Source organism: Ranitomeya imitator, chromosome 3 (assembly GCF_032444005.1).
Source record: "Ranitomeya imitator isolate aRanImi1 chromosome 3, aRanImi1.pri, whole genome shotgun sequence".
Lineage (NCBI taxonomy): Eukaryota > Metazoa > Chordata > Amphibia > Anura > Dendrobatidae > Ranitomeya > Ranitomeya imitator.
Window position 1 is genome coordinate 580,259,159 of NC_091284.1, and position 17,954 is coordinate 580,277,112.

The 17,954-nt window shown below is 46.6% G+C and overlaps 1 protein-coding gene across 3 annotated transcripts in view; it reads right to left on the reverse strand.

The window, feature by feature from the left end:
- LOC138670568 (DNA dC->dU-editing enzyme APOBEC-3C-like) overlaps positions 1 to 17,954 on the reverse strand; it is a 51,715-nt gene that overhangs the window by 5,477 nt on the left and 28,284 nt on the right. For all 3 annotated transcript variants that reach the window (XM_069758010.1, XM_069758009.1, XM_069758011.1), the window contains one exon: positions 3,479 to 3,521. In XM_069758010.1, coding sequence (XP_069614111.1) covers positions 3,479 to 3,521 — 43 coding nt within the window. The remainder of the gene's footprint in view (positions 1 to 3,478; positions 3,522 to 17,954) is intronic.

The window sequence follows — 17,954 nt, forward strand, 5'->3', positions numbered from 1 at the left end:
CACACAGGAGAGGATTAGATACACGGCTCAGCAGTCAGTATTCCACAGGATTAGATACACAGGTCAGCACAGGATAGGATTAGATACATGGCTCAGCAGACAGTATTACACAGGAGAGGATTAGATACATGGCTCAGCAGACAGTATTACACAGGAGAGGATTAGATACACGGCTCAGCAGACAGTATCACACAGGATAGGATTAGATACACGGCTCACCAGACAGTATCACACAGGAGAGGATTAGATACACGGCTCAGCAGTCAGTATTCCACAGGATTAGATACACGGGTCAGCACAGGATAGGATTAGATGCACGGCTCAGCAGACAGTATCACACAGGATAGGATTAGATACACGGCTCACCAGACAGTATCACACAGGAGAGGATTAGATACACGGCTCAGCAGTCAGTATTCCACAGGATTAGATACACAGGTCAGCACAGGATAGGATTAGATACACGGCTCAGCAGACAGTATCACACAGGATTAGATACACAGGTCAGCACAGGATAGGATTAGATACACGGCTCAGCAGTCAGTATTCCACAGGATTAGATACACAGGTCAGCACAGGAGAGGATTAGATACACGGCTCAGCAGTCAGTATTCCACAGGATTAGATACACAGGTCAGCACAGGAGAGGATTAGATACACGGCTCAGCACAGTATAGTGATAGATGCAGGGTCTGATGTCCTGTGAGGAGCTGCAGTGAGGTCGGAGCAGGACAGAGATTCTCCCCCATCCCCCTCTGTTACCTCTCTGCAGCTCCTGATAAGAGAACATCAGACCACAGCACTTCACCCTCTCTAGCGATTCTAGAGATTACAGGCAGCAGAGGACAGGGAACGGCCGCTGAGTGTGAGGGGAGACAGATGGAGCTGCCCCTCCAACAGCATGGCTCTCAGTCACAGTGGAGCTCACAGATACACTCCACTGTAGGCTGAAGCAAGATGGCGCCGATCTCCTGCCTCTGCTGTGATGTGGAGACAGCCCAGGGGGCGTGGCCACATCAGAGCAGAGAGCAGACAATGCTAGCTATGGGGGTCGCCTTCCGACTACAGATGTCTATGTCCAGGGCTGCCGTATGTGAAGACTGTAAGGCTATGTTCACACTTTGCAGATTCCACTGCGGATTTTTCCGCAGCAGAATTCCAAAATCCGCAGTGAAAACCGCAACGCGTTTTCACTGCGGATTTATCGCGGTTTTTACTGCGTTTTCTTCTGCGGATTTTCATCTGCAGTTTTCTATTGGAGCAGGTGAAAATCCGCAGAAAAGAAGTGACATGCTGCGGAATGTAATCCGCAGCGTTTCCGCGCGTTTTTTTCCGCAGCATGTGCACTGCGTTTTTAGTTTTCCATAGGTTTACATTGGACTGTAAACTCATGGGAAACTGCTGCGGATCCGCAGCGGTCAAATCCGCGGCGGATCCGCAGTGAAATCCGCAAAGTGTGAATATAGCCTAAGTGTCGTGCAGCTACACTTACAGTCCTGCAAATCAAAATGGCGGCGCCCAGTGGCAGAAAAAAAAAATGAATAAAAAAAAAAACAATAAATACTGTGCACTTGAAAATAACTTATAAAAATAAGGAATTAAAGAGGTTTTTTTTTTTTTTTACAATATTAAAACGCAGCACCTTCCCTTTAAGGAAACTATGACATTTTTTATCCTGAAGCATCTTTTGGGTCGTTTTTTTGATCGTTGCTTGAGTGTTTTTTCAGGGTTTTCCCATTTTTTTCATATAGTCTTTTTTACGTTGTATTCCCTTTATTGAGTAATACAAAAAAGTGCTAGTGTTTTTTTTTAAAGAAAAAACAATGTCAAAACACACCATAAGATGTCCGGGTGTGCATCTTTTCAGTTTTCTGTTTGATTTGAATTATAAAGTACAGAGTAAAAAGAGGCAGAAATTCCAAGCAGAAGAATGGATATGTCGCTTCTTTTAACTGCTTGATGTTTTTAGAAACCTGGAGCAGTTAAAGGGAACCTGTCACCTGTTTTGGACGCTATACCATAGTAACATACGTACTTTTATTGTTTAGATTTTTTTTAATTCAAATATCTATTTATTGATGGAATAAATATTGATTTTTTTTATTATTATTTTTTAAATATTTTTAAAAATATTTACAATTATTAAATTTTTTTTTTTAATTCATTTTAACTTTTACACTGTGTCCCACTATGGGACACTCATTTTGTGCAGGCTGATCGCTTCTATATCATGCAGATCTGCATGCTATAGAAGCAGTCAGCGCTACAGCTTTTGTACACTGACCTTAGAGACTTCCTGACATGCACTGCACATGACAGGAAGTCTCTCAGCTCTGGTAACCCGGATGTTGTCATGATGACATCTGGTTACCATGGGAGGGATCGGGACCCCTCATCATGCCGTTGGTTCTTCGATCCAAAGGCAGAGGGGTTGATAGCTTCTCTGCCGGCTCTGAAATGTAGCGATCATATTTGATCGAAGTGCTCCGGGGATTAAAGTGCTCCTGACACTTAGTGCCGGGTGTCAGCTGTGAGACTCAGCTGACACCCGGCCGCGATCAGCCGTGCTCCCCCTGGAGCGCGGCTGATTGTATTGGACGTATTATTCCGCCCATGGGAATTAAGTCCCATGTCACATGGACGGAATAGTACATCCAATGCCAGAAAGGGGTTAAGGTCAAAACTAGCTTGGTCACTAAGGGTTTGAGGCCCCTTAATGACCACTGTTAAAAGGCGTATGAGCAGTCTCTAAGGGGTAAAACGACGAATAAGGATGATGTGTGCATGACAAACGCATCAGTTTGCTTAGTGATCAACCTGTATGAAGTATTAATTTAATATGGTTTTGATAAAACATTCTGTAAGTGATGAGCATCATTGGAGTTCGTGGAAATTTGCTGTAGGTCAATTTTGGTGTTATATGAGATTGGCGGACATGGTAAACTCACTTATTTTATTTTTTGTGCTCTCATACTGTAGTTTGAAAAGCTAGCTGGAGACTATAGGAAGAGAAAGACTTGACTAGTCCGGTGTGGCCCCAAGCTGGCTTCTCCCCACCCCGCTCCAGTTGATTGATAGCTTTCTTTTGTGCGTATACATAGGGAGTGATCTGTTACTCAATTGGAGAAGTGTTGGGAAAAGCCAGCTGCGGAACATATCAAAGTCAGGTCTCTTCCTGTAGCCCACGGCCGGCATTTGAAACTAAGCACATGGGATATTCTGTATTAGGTGTCGATTTGCATACATTATGGTAATACACTGTGAGACGCTTTTAAAGGGCACCTGTAACTACAGCCAGCATGAATTCGAGCCTGCTTGCCCTATGTTCACACTTATGAGAGTAGTATGTCTGTCTGAGTATGTGGATCACAGACCAAAAGGCTTGTACATGGCATAGATATAGCAATAGATAAGCAGATGTTGTATTTTAAATGACTTAAGACATCAGTACAGCCTAGCTGATATGTGTTGAACTCACCTGAGCTATATCCTTTTCTTCTGAGTATATATTCTTCAAATTCCTAAAAACAAATTAAGGTTTGAGTATTATTATCATTTGACTGTGCTTAAACTTTAGGGACAATTCTCAAAATAACTAAATGTATAACCTGGCCAGCTAGTTTTGTTACTGGTTACATATAAGGATTGTTTTGGTGAGTTATCTACTCTTAACTGTACTATTGGCTATGATGGTCCCTTTTTATAGCTTAAAAATGTATATTATTGTGCATACATTAATATGGTCACATTCATTTTCTATATACTTTATAAATCTATCACTGTCCATTTTACGTTTAGGCATGCATGCACGCACGCACGCACGCACGCACACACACACACGCACACACATCTTAGAATATGTATATGCACAGATGCCAACATTTCTTGCAACAAGTCATTTTGCTCCAGCACAGACTTTCTCAAGACTGGTTTACCAAACTGCAGTCTTCATGAATCAAGGCCTTGGTGCTATAACAGATAAAGTTAGAAAACCATAGCAATTAGTTTCAATACAAACTAATAATTTTTATTAGTCAAATGTGTTAGTACAACTTATTCAGCATTATAGTGCTGCTCACCATTATTGGCAATCCTTCATTTTTTCATACATTGTACAATATATTCAGAAATAAATGGAAATGTACCAAATGTATATCTTCAGGATTTTATAATTAGTGGTCCAAAGTAATATAACAATAAAACATTGTCTTTCAACTTACATGTTTCAATTTCAAAGAAAAAGCTGAATAAACAGCATGTTCAGGAATAAAGGCACCCCTAATTAATACTTGGTTACACACTCTTTGGCATTAATGACAGCCTCAACACCAATAAGTGAACCTAACGATATATACCAACGTAAGGCAAAACCTACAAATATCCACCAAAACTATTGCCCACAATGTTGGTTTGAATAATATAAACCTTATTATTATCAAAATATACAACAATAAAAGCACAGAAAATAAAAACAAAAAACAAGTACAGGAACAAGACCGGTGGGTACGGCTACAAAAAATGGCTTAATTAATAACAGAACTATACATTATTCACACAAATATATATGAATTGTGTTGTGAATTCTGTGATCAAGCTCCCTCCTGTGGTCACGAGTGGTACTGCGGCTTCTGAGTTTCCTTCCTCAGGTGATGAGGTTAAGTCGTTAGGTGCTGCTCTATTTAACTCCACCTAGTGCTTTGATCCTGGCCTCCAGTCAATGTTCTAGTATTGGTCTTGCTTCCTCCTGGATCGTTCCTGTGGCCTGTCTGCTCAGCATAAGCGAAGTCCTGCTTGTGTTACTTTTGTTGCTATATTTTCTGTCCAGCTTGCTTTTTTGGTTTTGCTTGCTTGCTGGAAGCTCTGAGACGCAGAGGGAGCACCTCCGTACCGTTAGTCGGTGCGGAGGGTCTTTTTGCCCCTCTGCGTGGTTGTTTGTAGGTTTTTGTGTTGACCGCAAAGCTATCTTTCCTATCCTCGGTCTATTCAGTAAGTCGGGCCTCACTTTGCTTAATCTATTTCATCTCTGTGTTTGTATTTTCATCTTAACTCACAGTCATTATATGTGGGGGGCTGCCTTTTCCTTTGGGGAATTTCTCTGAGGCAAGGTAGGCTTATTTTTCTATCTTCAGGACTAGCTAGTTTCTCAGGCTGTGCCGAGTTGCATAGGGAGCGTTAGGCGCAATCCACGGCTACCTCTAGTGTGGTTTGATAGGTTTAGGGATTGCGGTCAGCAGAGTTTCCACGTCTCAGAGCTCGTCCTATGTTTTGTGGTTTTTGTCAGGTCACTTGTGTGCTCTGAACTTCAAGGTCCATTGTGGTTCTGAATTACCTATTCACAACAGTACTGGAGGCACAAAGTACTATGCTTCTCAATAGAGGGAAAAAAGAAGTTCTGAGACCATTTTTTTTTTCTTTGCACTGTGTTTTGCCTTTTTTTTCCCCTAGACATTTGGGTGGTTCAGGACACAGGTGTGGTGATGGACATTAAAGGTCTGTCTTCATGTGTGGATCTTCTCACTGCAAGAGTACAAAATATTCAAGACTTTGTGGCTCAGAATTCTATGTTAGAACCAAGAATTCCTATTCCTGATTTGTTTTCTGGAGATAGAGCTAAATTTCTGAGTTTCAAAAATAATTGCAAACTGTTTCTGGCGTTGAAACCTCGCTCCTCTGGTGACCCAGTTCAACAAGTTAAGATCATTATTTCTTTATTACGTGGCGACCCTCAAGACTGGGCATTTTCCCTTGCGCCAGGAGATCCTGCATTATGTAATTATAACGTTTCAGAGGCAAAAACGAGAGTTGACCCTCTGGACCGTGGTAGACCTACCCCTGGGCGAGTAGACCAGATGTTAACCAACCCCTATACAGGGGCTGTCAGGAGCAGGCCCAGAGGTCTCCTATCCACGGTAGCAGATACCAAGAGGGACGGCTCAGGAAAGGGAGAAAACAGAGGATGAGGGCAAATCAGAAAACCAGAAACGAGGACTACGGGACCAGAAGCTGAGGACACGGGGATGAAATGACAGGCTGGAACAGTGGAATACCAGAGACGGAGCTGTAGGGAGAGAGGAGAGATGATGAGCGAAGAAGGGAACGACGAACTGGAACAGGAGGAGAGCAAAGACGGAACTGAAGGGAAAGGAGGGAAACCAGCACGAAACACTGAGACACAGAAGCAAGGTGACCGGAGGCAAAAGCAAAAGCTAAAGACACTCAGGCACCTCCTAGCAAAGGAGGCGGCCTGAAATAGTAGGCACTCTACCTGGATTGGCTGCAGCACACCGGAGAGTCACATCCGGTATCAGGAAACCAGGAAGGATAGGAATGCCTAACGCAGGATCCTGCGCACCTGCGCAGGAGCAGCACGTCTAAGACGTGGAGGAGGAGCCCGCCGAGGACGAGCGTACCGCCCACCGGAAGCCGGGCTGCAGAGACGCGCAGCGATGGAGGAAGACGGACCAGCGCGCCGTGACCTGGAGGACGAGCGGCCGATGGGAGCAGCGGCAACAGTAGAAGAAGCGGGGACAGTGCGGCGGGACCCAGACATGGAGCGGTGAGTAGCGGTAGGGGCCGTGACAGTACCCCCCTCCTTAAAATCCCCTCTCCCAATCCCGGAGAGGAATTTGTTAAGAAGACGAGGAGCATTGATATTCTCCCGAGGCTCCCACGATCTCTCCTCAGGACCAAAACCCCTCCAATCTACCAAGAAAAAATCTCTCCCACGAACCTTCTTCATGGCTAAAATATCCCTCACCTCAAAAATGTTATCGGCGCAGACAGACTGAGGAGAGGTACAGGAAGAAGGATGAAAGCGATTAAGAGTAACAGGTTTGAGCAGGGACACATGGAAAGTATTGGGAATACGGAGCGAGGCAGGCAACTTCAGTTTGTAGGCGACATCGTTGACTTGACTCAGAACCTCAAAAGGACCGATGTAGAGGGGACCAAGTTTATAGGATGGAATCTTGAGCCTAATATAACGTGAGGAAAGCCAGACCTTATCGCCAGGAGAAAATGGAGAAGAATCTAAATGCCTCTTGTCGGCATGTCTCTTCATCTTAGCAGAGGCCAAATTGAGAGCCTCTTCAACTTCACCCCAGATTGCAGAGAACTTAGAAGATAAAGAATCTGCTGCCGGAACTCCAGACACGGAAGAAATTGGGAGAGGCATATCCGGATGCTGACCGAAGACAATGAAAAAAGGAGATTTAGCAGAGGACTCGTTAGAGTGATTATTATAGGCAAACTCGGCCCAAGGCAAAAGGCTGACCCAGTCATCTTGGTGGACGTTGACGAAATGACGAAGATAGGAAGCCACAATCTGATTCGTATGTTCCGCTTGACCGTTAGTCTGTGGGTGATAAGCAGACGAAAAATCCAGCGACACCTTCAAGAGTTTGCATAACGCCCTCCAAAAATGTGACGTAAATTGAACTCCTCGGTCAGACACGATGTTTTGAGGAAAACCATGGAGTTTGAAAATATTGGAAATAAAAATTTTCGCCAACTCTGGAGCCGAGGGTAGTCCAGGCAGAGGAACAAAATGAGCCATTTTAGAAAACCGATCTACGACCGTAAGGATGACAGTACAACCAGAGGATTTTGGTAAATCGGTAATGAAGTCCATGGCGATATGTTGCCACGGACAGGAAGGTACGGGAAGGGGAAGCAGACTCCCACGAGGTAACTGTCTTGGCACCTTGTACTTAGCACAGGAGGGACAAGAGGCGACAAAGTCTTTGATATCCTGACGTAGCGAAGGCCACCAGTAGTGGCGAGAGATGAGAAGGAAGGTCTTCTTTATTCCGGCATGACCTGCCAATTTAGAAGAATGACCCCAACGAAGCACTCTCATTTTGTCATCCTCCGTCACTAGTGTCTTACCCGGAGGAGGGCGGATCATTTTAAGAGGAGCCACCGTGACGACTTTGCAGGGATCCAGGATATGCGCAGGTTCTTCGTCAATGTCCTCTGGCTGAGAAAGTCTGGACAGGGCATCTGCCTTGACATTCTTGTCAGCAGGCCGAAAACAGAGCTCGAAATCGAAGCGAGCAAAGAACAGGGACCATCGAGCTTGCCGTGGATTAAGTCTGTGCGCAGTTTGAAGGTAAGCCAAATTCTTATGGTCAGAGAAAATCACAAAAGGATGAACAGCTCCTTCAAGAAGATGCCTCCATTCCTCCAAAGCAAGTTTTATGGCCAAAAGTTCACGGTCCCCAATGGTATAATTACGTTCAGAAGCAGAGAACGTTTTAGAAAAGAAACCGCACGGAACTAATCGACCCATTTGAGACCTTTGGGAGAGTACTGCTCCGGCACCCGTGGAAGAGGCATCCACCTCGAGAACGAATGGTTTATTAACCTCTGGGTGGTGAAGTACTGGAGCGGAAGAAAAGGATTTCTTCAGGAGTACAAAGGCATTCTCGACCTCCGTGGTCCAAGTCTTCGGGTTAGAACCTTTGCGGGTGAGAGCAGAGAGAGGCCGAATTATGGAGGAGAAATGGGATATGAATTACCTGTAGTAGTTAGCGAATCCAAGAAACCGTTGAACGGCTTTTATTCCATAGGGACGTGGCCAATGGAGAATGGTATTCACCTTTTCAGGATCCATCTTGAGACCGGCATCCGAAATGATGTATCCGAGAAAAGGCAAAGATGTTTGTTCGAAGAGACACTTCTCATACTTGGCATAAAGGCGATTCTCTCTTAAACGTTGCAAAACCAAACGGACACTTCTTCTGTGGGACGGTAAGTCTACAGAAAAGACCAGGATGTCATCTAGATACACCACAACACAGGAGTAGAGAAGGTCACGGAAGATGTCATTAACGAATTCTTGGAAACCCGCACGAGCGTTGCAGAGACCGAACGGCATGACTAGGTATTCATAATGACCATCTCGAGTGTTAAATGCGGTCTTCCATTCATCACCGGCTCGAATTCGGACAAGGTTGTAAGCACCCCGAAGATCTAATTTAGTGAAAATTCGCGCTCCTCTAAGTCGATCAAAGAGTTCCGGAATGAGCGGCAAAGGATACTTGTTCTTGATCGTAATGTTGTTCAGACCTCTGTAGTCGATACAAGGACGAAGTGACCCGTCTTTCTTCTTGACGAAGAAGAATCCCGCACCTGCGGGAGAAGAAGACTTTCGGATAAATCCTCTGGACAAATTTTCTTGGATATACTCGGACATGGCTTTAGTCTCAGCCGGAGAGAGTGGGTAAATTCTTCCTCTAGGCGGAGTGGAACTGGGAAGGAGTTCGATCGGATAGTCATAGGCACGATGCGGAAGAAGAGTCTCAGCCTCTTTATCAAAAACGTCTATGAAGGACCAGTATGGAGAGGGTAAACCAGAGGGAACGGAGACTGCAGAGGGCGGAGCCACAGGACTAACAGACAATAGACACTGTTTTTGACACGTAGATCCCCAACGGAGTACGTCACCAGACCGCCAGTCAAGAGTAGGTTCATGCATTCGGAGCCAAGGCAATCCTAAAAGCAAAGCATGAGCGAGGTTAGGGAGAACATAGAAAGTGATCTTCTCACGATATAGGGCCCCGATCCATAATTCAATCTCTTCCGTAACCAAGGTAATGGCATCCTGCAAGGGTATTCCATCGACAGAAGTGATCAGACGAGGAGAGTCCAATGAGAGAACTGGAACGCGAAGCCTCCGAACTGCCTCAAGACTGATAAAATTGCCTGCTGCGCCCGAATCCACATACGCTACTTCAGAAAATCGTCTCTGATTAAGAACAAACAGGACAGACAGACACAAGGGTTGAGAGGAATCAGAAACACCTAGGGAGGCCTCTCTTACCTGTCCTAGGCGGAGGAGTTTTCCGGTCTCTCGGGGCATGCTCGCAGTAGATGGGAAGCCCTACCACAATAAAAGCAGAGTCCTTGGGAACGTCTCTCCTGACGACGCTGCTCAGCCAGCTTGACCCGATCTACCTGCATAGGTTCTGGTACAGATGCCAAAGAGGACAACAAAGGCCGCGGACTCCCCAACCTACGGACAGATGGTGAAGAACGAACGGACCTCCTCTCTCTAGTGGACTCACGAGTTCGCTCCTGGAAGCGCAGGTCAATGCGTGTCGACAGGGATATATGAGATCCTCTAACGAGGTTGGAGTATCCCGTCCTGCCAACTCATCCTTTATCCGACTAGACAGACCTCGCCAGAAAGCGCCAACCAGGGCCTCATTGTTCCACCCTAACTCAGAGGCTAGGGTGCGAAAGCGGATGGCGTACTGAGCGACAGTAAGAGAGCCCTGTTGCAGGTTGAAAAGCGACTCGGTCGTGGAGGCTAGGCGCCCGGGCTCATCAAAAACCCGGCGGAAGGTCTCAAGGAAAAAGGCTAATTGGGAGACTTCGGGATCATCCCGCTCCCACAGGGGATTGACCCAAGCCAAAGCCTCACCCTCTAAATGCGAAACCATGAAGGCCACCTTGGCCCGATCGGTAGAGTATTGTTGAGGGAGGAGTTCAAAGTGGAGGCGGCATTGGTTAAGAAATCCCCTACAAAGCTTGGGGTCACCGCCAAACCTAGGAGGTTTGCCAAGACGAGGTGACGGATGGGATGAAGGAGCAAGATTAGAGTCTTGCGTACCTTGAGCAGAAGCCGCGGAAACAGACTGCAAATTAAATAAGCGGTCGTCTATGGAAGCCATATAAGACAGCATACGTGCCTGCGTATCTCTCTGCTGAGAAAGCTCTTGCTGCAGGCCTGCAATCTGAGTAGCGATAACTGGGTCGGAAGTTTGCAAAGAAGTCAGGCGGGACTCCATGTTTTTTAAGAAGGACATAATGCGCTGTTGATTTTCGCGCAAATGTGCTAGCTCCTTCTGAGCAGAGAACGCGGCACCTGCGGGGTCCATGGCCTGAGTGTACTATAACGTTTCAGAGGCAAAAACGAGAGTGGACCCTCTGGACCGTGGTAGACCTACCCCTGGGCGAGTAGACCAGATGTTAACCAACCCCTATACAGGGGCTGTCAGGAGCAGGCCCAGAGGTCTCCTATCCACGGTAGCAGATACCAAGAGGAATGGCTGAGGAAAGGGAGAAAACAGAGGATGAGGGCAAAACAGAAAACCAGAAACGAGGACTACGGGACCAGAAGCTGAGGACACGGGGATGAAATGACAGGCTGGAACAGTGGAATACCAGAGACGGAGCTGTAGGGAGAGAGGAGAGATGATGAGCGAAGAAGGGAACGACGAACTGGAACAGGAGGAGAGCAAAGACGGAGCTGAAGGGAAAGGAGGGAAACCAGCACGAAACACTGAGACACAGAAGCAAGGTGACCGGAGGCAAAAGCAAAAGCTAAAGACACTCAGGCACCTCCTAGCAAAGGAGGCGGCCTGAAATAGTAGGCACTCTACCTGGATTGGCTGCAGCACACCGGAGAGTCACATCCGGTATCAGGAAACCAGGAAGGATAGGAATGCCTAACGCAGGATCCTGCGCGCCTGCGCAGGAGAAGCACGTCTAAGACGTGGAGGAGGAGCCCGCCGAGGACGAGCGTACCGCCCACCGGAAGCCGGGCTGCAGAGACGAGCAGCGATGGAGGAAGATGGACCAGCGCGCCGTGACCTGGAGGACGAGCGGCCGAGGGGAGCAGCGGCGACAGCAGAAGAAGAAGCGGGGACAGTGCGGCGGGACCCAGACATGGAGCGGTGAGTAGCGGTAGCGGCCGTGACAGTAATATTGATGCGTTTTTTCTGGCGCTCGGATTACTGTACGATGAACCTAATTCAGTGGATCAGGCAGAGAAAAATTTGCTGGCTCTGTGTCAGGGTCAGGATGAGATAGAGATTTATTGTCAGAAGTTTAGAAAGTGGTCTGTGCTCACTCAATGGAATGAATGTGCTTTGGCAGCAATCTTCAGAAAGGGTCTCTCTGAAGCCCTTAAGGATGTCATGGTGGGATTTCCTATGCCTGCTGGTCTGAATGAGTCTATGTCTTTGGCCATTCAGATCTGTCGACGCTTGCGTGAGCGTAAATCTGTGCACCATTTGGCGGTATTATCTGAGCATAAACCTGAGCCTATGCAGTGCGATAGGACTTTGACCAGAGCTGAAAGGCAAGAACACAGACGCCAGAATGGGCTGTGTTTCTACTGTGGTGATTCCACTCATGCTATCTCCGATTGTCCTAAGCGCACTAAGCGGTTCGCTAAGTCTGCCACCATTGGTACGGTACAGTCGAAATTTCTTTTGTCCGTTACTTTGATCTGCTCTTTGTCTTCCTATTCTGTCATGGCATTTGCGGATTCAGGCGCTGCCCTGAATTTGATGGACTTGGAGTTTGCTAGGCGCTGTGGGTTTGTCTTGGAGCCCTTGCAGTGTCTTATTCCATTGAGAGGAATTGATGCTACGCCTTTGGCCAAGAATAAGCCTCAGTATTGGACCCAGCTGACCATGTGCATGGCTCCTGCGCACCAGGAGGATATTCGCTTTCTGGTGTTGCAAAATCTGCATGATGTGGTCGTGTTGGGGTTGCCATGGCTACAAGTCCATAACCCAGTATTAGATTGGAAATCTATGTCTGTGTCCAGCTGGGGTTGTCAGGGGGTACATGGTGATGTTCCATTTTTGTCTATCTCATCACCCACCCCTTCTGAGGTCCCAGAGTTCTTGTCTGATTACCGGGATGTATTCGATGAGCCCAAATCCAATGCCCTACCTCCGCATAGGGATTGTGATTGTGCTATCGAGTTGATTCCTGGTAGTAAGTTTCCTAAGGGTCGACTGTTTAATTTATCTGTACCTGAGCACGCCGCTATGCGGAGTTACGTAAAAGAATCCTTGGAGAAGGGTCATATTCGGCCGTCGTCATCGCCATTGGGAGCAGGGTTCTTTTTTGTGGCCAAGAAGGATGGTTCGCTGAGACCTTGTATTGATTACCGCCTTCTAAATAAAATCACGGTCAAATTTCAGTACCCCTTGCCGCTGCTATCTGATTTGTTTGCTCGGATTAAGGGGGCTAGTTGGTTCACCAAGATAGATCTTCGTGGTGCATATAATCTTGTGCGTATTAAACGGGGCGATGAATGGAAAACTGCATTTAATACGCCCGAGGGCCATTTTGAGTACCTAGTTATGCCATTCGGACTTGCCAATGCTCCATCAGTATTTCAGTCCTTTATGCATGACATCTTCTGAGAGTACCTGGATAAATTCCTGATTGTGTACTTGGATGATATTTTGGTCTTCTCGGATGATTGGGAGTCTCATGTGAAGCAGGTCAGAATGGTGTTCCAGGTCCTGCGTGCTAATTCTTTGTTTGTGAAGGGATCAAAGTGTCTCTTTGGTGTTCAGAAGGTTTCATTTTTGGGGTTCATTTTTTCCCCTTCTACCATCGAGATGGACCCTGTTAAGGTCCAGGCCATTTATGATTGGACTCAGCCGACATCTCTGAAGAGTCTGCAAAAGTTCCTTGGCTTTGCTAATTTTTATCGTCGCTTCATCTGTAATTTTTCTAGTATTGCTAAACCATTGACCGAATTGACCAAGAAGGGTTCTGATGTGGTCAATTGGTCTTCTGCTGCTGTGGAAGCTTTTCAAGAGTTAAAGCGTCGTTTTTCTTCTGCCCCTGTGTTGTGTCAACCAGATGTTTCGCTTCCGTTCCAGGTTGAGGTTGATGCTTCTGAAATTGGAGCGGGGGCTGTTTTGTCGCAAAGAGGTGCTGATTGCTCGGTGATGAAGCCATGCGCCTTCTTTTCCAGGAAGTTTTCGCCTGCTGAGCGAAATTATGATGTTGGCAATCGAGAGTTGCTGGCCATGAAGTGGGTATTCGAGGAGTGGCGTCATTGGCTTGAAGGAGCTAAGCATCGCGTGGTGGTCTTGACTGATCACAAGAACTTGACTTATCTCGAGTCTGCCAAACGGTTGAATCCTAGATAAGCTCGTTGGTCGCTGTTTTTCTCCCGTTTTGACTTTGTGGTTTCGTACCTTCCGGGCTCTAAAAATGTGAAGGCGGATGCCCTGTCTAGGAGTTTTGTGCCCGACTCTCCGGGTTTGCCTGAGCCGGCGGGTATTCTCAAAGAGGGAGTAATTGTGTCTGCCATCTCCCCTGATTTGCGGCGGGTGCTGCAAAAATTTCAGGCTAATAAACCTGATCGTTGCCCAGCAGAGAAACTGTTTGTCCCTGATAGGTGGACGAATAAAGTTATCTCTGAGGTTCATTGTTCGGTGTTGGCTGGTCATCCTGGAATCTTTGGTACCAGAGATTTGGTGGCTAGATCCTTTTGGTGGCCGTCTCTGTCGCGGGATGTGCGTTCTTTTGTGCAGTCCTGTGGGATTTGTGCTCGGGCTAAGCCCTGCTGTTCTCGTGCCAGTGGGTTGCTTTTGCCCTTGCCGATCCCGAAGAGGCCTTGGACACATATCTCTATGGATTTTATTTCGGATCTCCCCGTCTCTCAACAAATGTCGGTCATTTGGGTAGTTTGTGATCGCTTCTCTAAGATGATCCATTTGGTACCCTTGTCTAAATTACCTTCCTCCTCTGATTTGGTGCGATTGTTCTTCCAGCATGTGGTTCGTTTACATGGCATTCCAGAGAACATCGTTTCTGACAGAGGTTCCCAGTTTGTTTCGAGGTTTTGGCGAGCCTTTTGTGCTAGGATGGGCATTGATTTGTCTTTTTCCTCGGTTTTCCATCCTCAGACAAATGGCCAGACTGAACGAACCAATCAGACCTTGGAAACACATCTGAGATGTTTTGTTTCTGCTGATCAGGATGATTGGGTGTCCTTTTTGCCGTTGGCTGAGTTCGCTCTTAATAATCGGGCCAGCTCGGCTACCTTGGTTTCACTGTTTTTCTGCAATTCTGGGTTCCATTCTCGTTTCTCTTCAGGGCAGGTTGAGTCTTCGGACTGTTCTGGTGTGGATACTGTGGTGGACAGGTTGCAGCAGATTTGGACTCATGTAGTGGACAATTTGACCTTGTCCCAGGAGAAGGCTCAACATTTCGCTAACCGCAGACGCTGTGTGGGTCCCCGACTTCGTGTTGGGGATTTGGTTTGGTTGTCATCTCGTTATATTCCTATGAAGGTTTCCTCTCCTAAGTTTAAGCCTCGTTTCATTGGTCCGTATAGGATTTCTGAGGTTCTTAATCCTGTGTCTTTTCGTTTGACCCTTCCAGATTCTTTTTCCATCCATAACGTATTCCATAGGTCATTGTTGCGGAGATATGTGGCGCCTGTGGTTCCATCTGTTGATCCTCCTGCCCCGGTTTTGGTGGAGGGGGAGTTGGAGTATATAGTGGAGAAGATTTTGGATTCTCGTGTTTCGAGACGGAAACTCCAGTATCTGGTTAAGTGGAAGGGTTATGGTCAGGAAGATAATTCCTGGGTCTTTGCCTCTGATGTCCATGCTGCCGATCTTGTTCGTGCCGTTCATATGGCTCATCCTGGTCGGCCTGGGGGCTCTGGTGAGGGTTCGGTGACCCCTCCTCAAGGGGGGGGTACTGTTGTGAATTCTGTGATCAAGCTCCCTCCTGTGGTCACGAGTGGTACTGCGGCTTCTGAGTTTCCTTCCTCAGGTGATGAGGTTAAGTCGTTAGGTGCTGCTCTATTTAACTCCACCTAGTGCTTTGATCCTGGCCTCCAGTCAATGTTCTAGTATTGGTCTTGCTTCCTCCTGGATCGTTCCTGTGGCCTGTCTGCTCAGCATAAGCCAAGTTCTGCTTGTGTTACTTTTGTTGCTATATTTTCTGTCCAGCTTGCTTTTTTGGTTTTGCTTGCTTGCTGGAAGCTCTGAGACGCAGAGGGAGCACCTCCGTACCGTTAGTCTGTGCGGAGGGTCTTTTTGCCCCTCTGCGTGGTTGTTTGTAGGTTTTTGTGTTGACCGCAAAGCTATCTTTCCTATCCTCGGTCTATTCAGCAAGTCGGGCCTCACTTTGCTTAATCTATTTCATCTCTGTGTTTGTATTTTCATCTTAACTCACAGTCATTATATGTGGGGGGCTGCCTTTTCCTTTGGGGAATTTCTCTGAGGCAAGGTAGGCTTATTTTTCTATCTTCAGGACTAGCTAGTTTCTCAGGCTGTGCCGAGTTGCATAGGGAGCGTTAGGCGCAATCCACGGCTACCTCTAGTGTGGTTTGATAGGTTTAGGGATTGCGGTCAGCAGAGTTTCCACGTCTCAGAGCTCGTCCTATGTTTTGTGGTTTTTGTCAGGTCACTTGTGTGCTCTGAACTTCAAGGTCCATTGTGGTTCTGAATTACCTATTCATAACAGAATTGTATCAATTCAAACTGCGGGCAGCGGCCATCAAGCAAGTAATAAATATAAAGTGCATTATCATAGTATATGTAGTAAAAGTACAACCAGTAGTATAAGAGCATAAGTAAAATATGCCAGAACGCAGCTGCCCACCGTATTTAACATATATCACCAGTAGAACCCATATGTGAAATATATAGCATATGCTTACCTAGTAAGCGCCAAGAGCCAGGGACCCACCACACCCGACGCGTTTCGCTATGGAAAGCTTCGTCCAGGGTGATATATGTTAAATATAGGGTAATAGGAGAAATTGGACCCCAAATGTTCTTGTCCAGTTTGTCCTGAGTATGCTGATACCCCATATGTGGGGGTAAACCACTGTTTGGGCGCACGGCAGGGCTCGGAAGGGAAGGCATGCCATTTGGCTTTTTAAATGGAAAATTAGCTCCAATCATTAGCGGACACCATGTCACGTTTGGAGAGCCCCTGTATGCCTAAACATTGGAGATCCCCCACAAATGAGCCCATTTTGGAAACTAGACCCCCAAAGGAACTAATCTAGATGTGTGGTGAGGACTTTGAACCCCCAAATGCTTCACAGAAGTTTATAACGCAGAGCCATGAAAAAAAAAAAAAATTATTTTCTTTAGCCTGCAATTTTTTATTTTCCCAAGGGTAACAGGAGAAATTTCACCCCAAAAGTTGTTGTCCAGTTTCTCCTGAGTACGCTGATACCCAATATGTGGGGGGTAGAAACCCCCCACAAATGACCCCATTTTAGAAACTAGACCCCCCAAGGAACTTATCTAGATATGTGGTGAACACTTTGAACCCCCAAGTGCTTCACAGACGTTTACAACGCAGAGCCGTGAAAATAAAAAAATAATTTTTCTTTCCTCAAAAATGATGTTTTAGCAAGCATTTTTTTTATTTTCACAAGGGTAACAGGAGAAATTGGACCCCAGTAATTGTTGCGCAGTTTGTGCTGAGTATGCTGGTACCCCATATGTGGGGGTAAACCACTGTTTGGGTGCACGTCGGGGCTCGGAAGGGAGGGAGCACCATTTGACTTTTTGAATACGAGATTGGCTGGAATCAATGGTGGCGCCATGTTGCGTTTGGAGACCCCTGATGTGCCTAAACAGTGGAAACCCCTCAATTCTACCTCCAACACTAACCCCCCCCACACCCCTAACCCTAATCCCAACTGTAGCCATAACCCTAATCACACCCCTAACCACAACCCTAATTCCAACCCTAACCCTAAGGCTATGTGCCCACGTTGCGGATTCGTGTGAGATTTTTCAGCATCATTTTTGAAAAATCCGCGGGTAAAAGGCACTGCGTTTTACCTGCGGATTTACAACGGATTTCCAGTGTTTTTTGTGCGGATTTCATCTGCGGATTCCGCACGGTATTTTCCGCACCATGGGCACAGTGGATTTGGTTTTCCATAGGTTTACTTAGTACTGTAAACCTGATGGAACACTGCTGCGAATCCGCCGCGGTGCCAATCCGCTGCGGATCCGCAGCCAAATCCGCACCGTGTGCACATAGCCTAATTCTAAAGGTATGTGCACATGCTGTGGAAAACGCTGCGGATCCGCAGCAGTTTCCCATGAGTTTACAGTTCAATGTAAACCTATGGGAAACAAAAATCGCTGTACACATGCTGCAGAAAAACTGCACGGAAACGCAGCGGTTTACATTACGCAGCATGT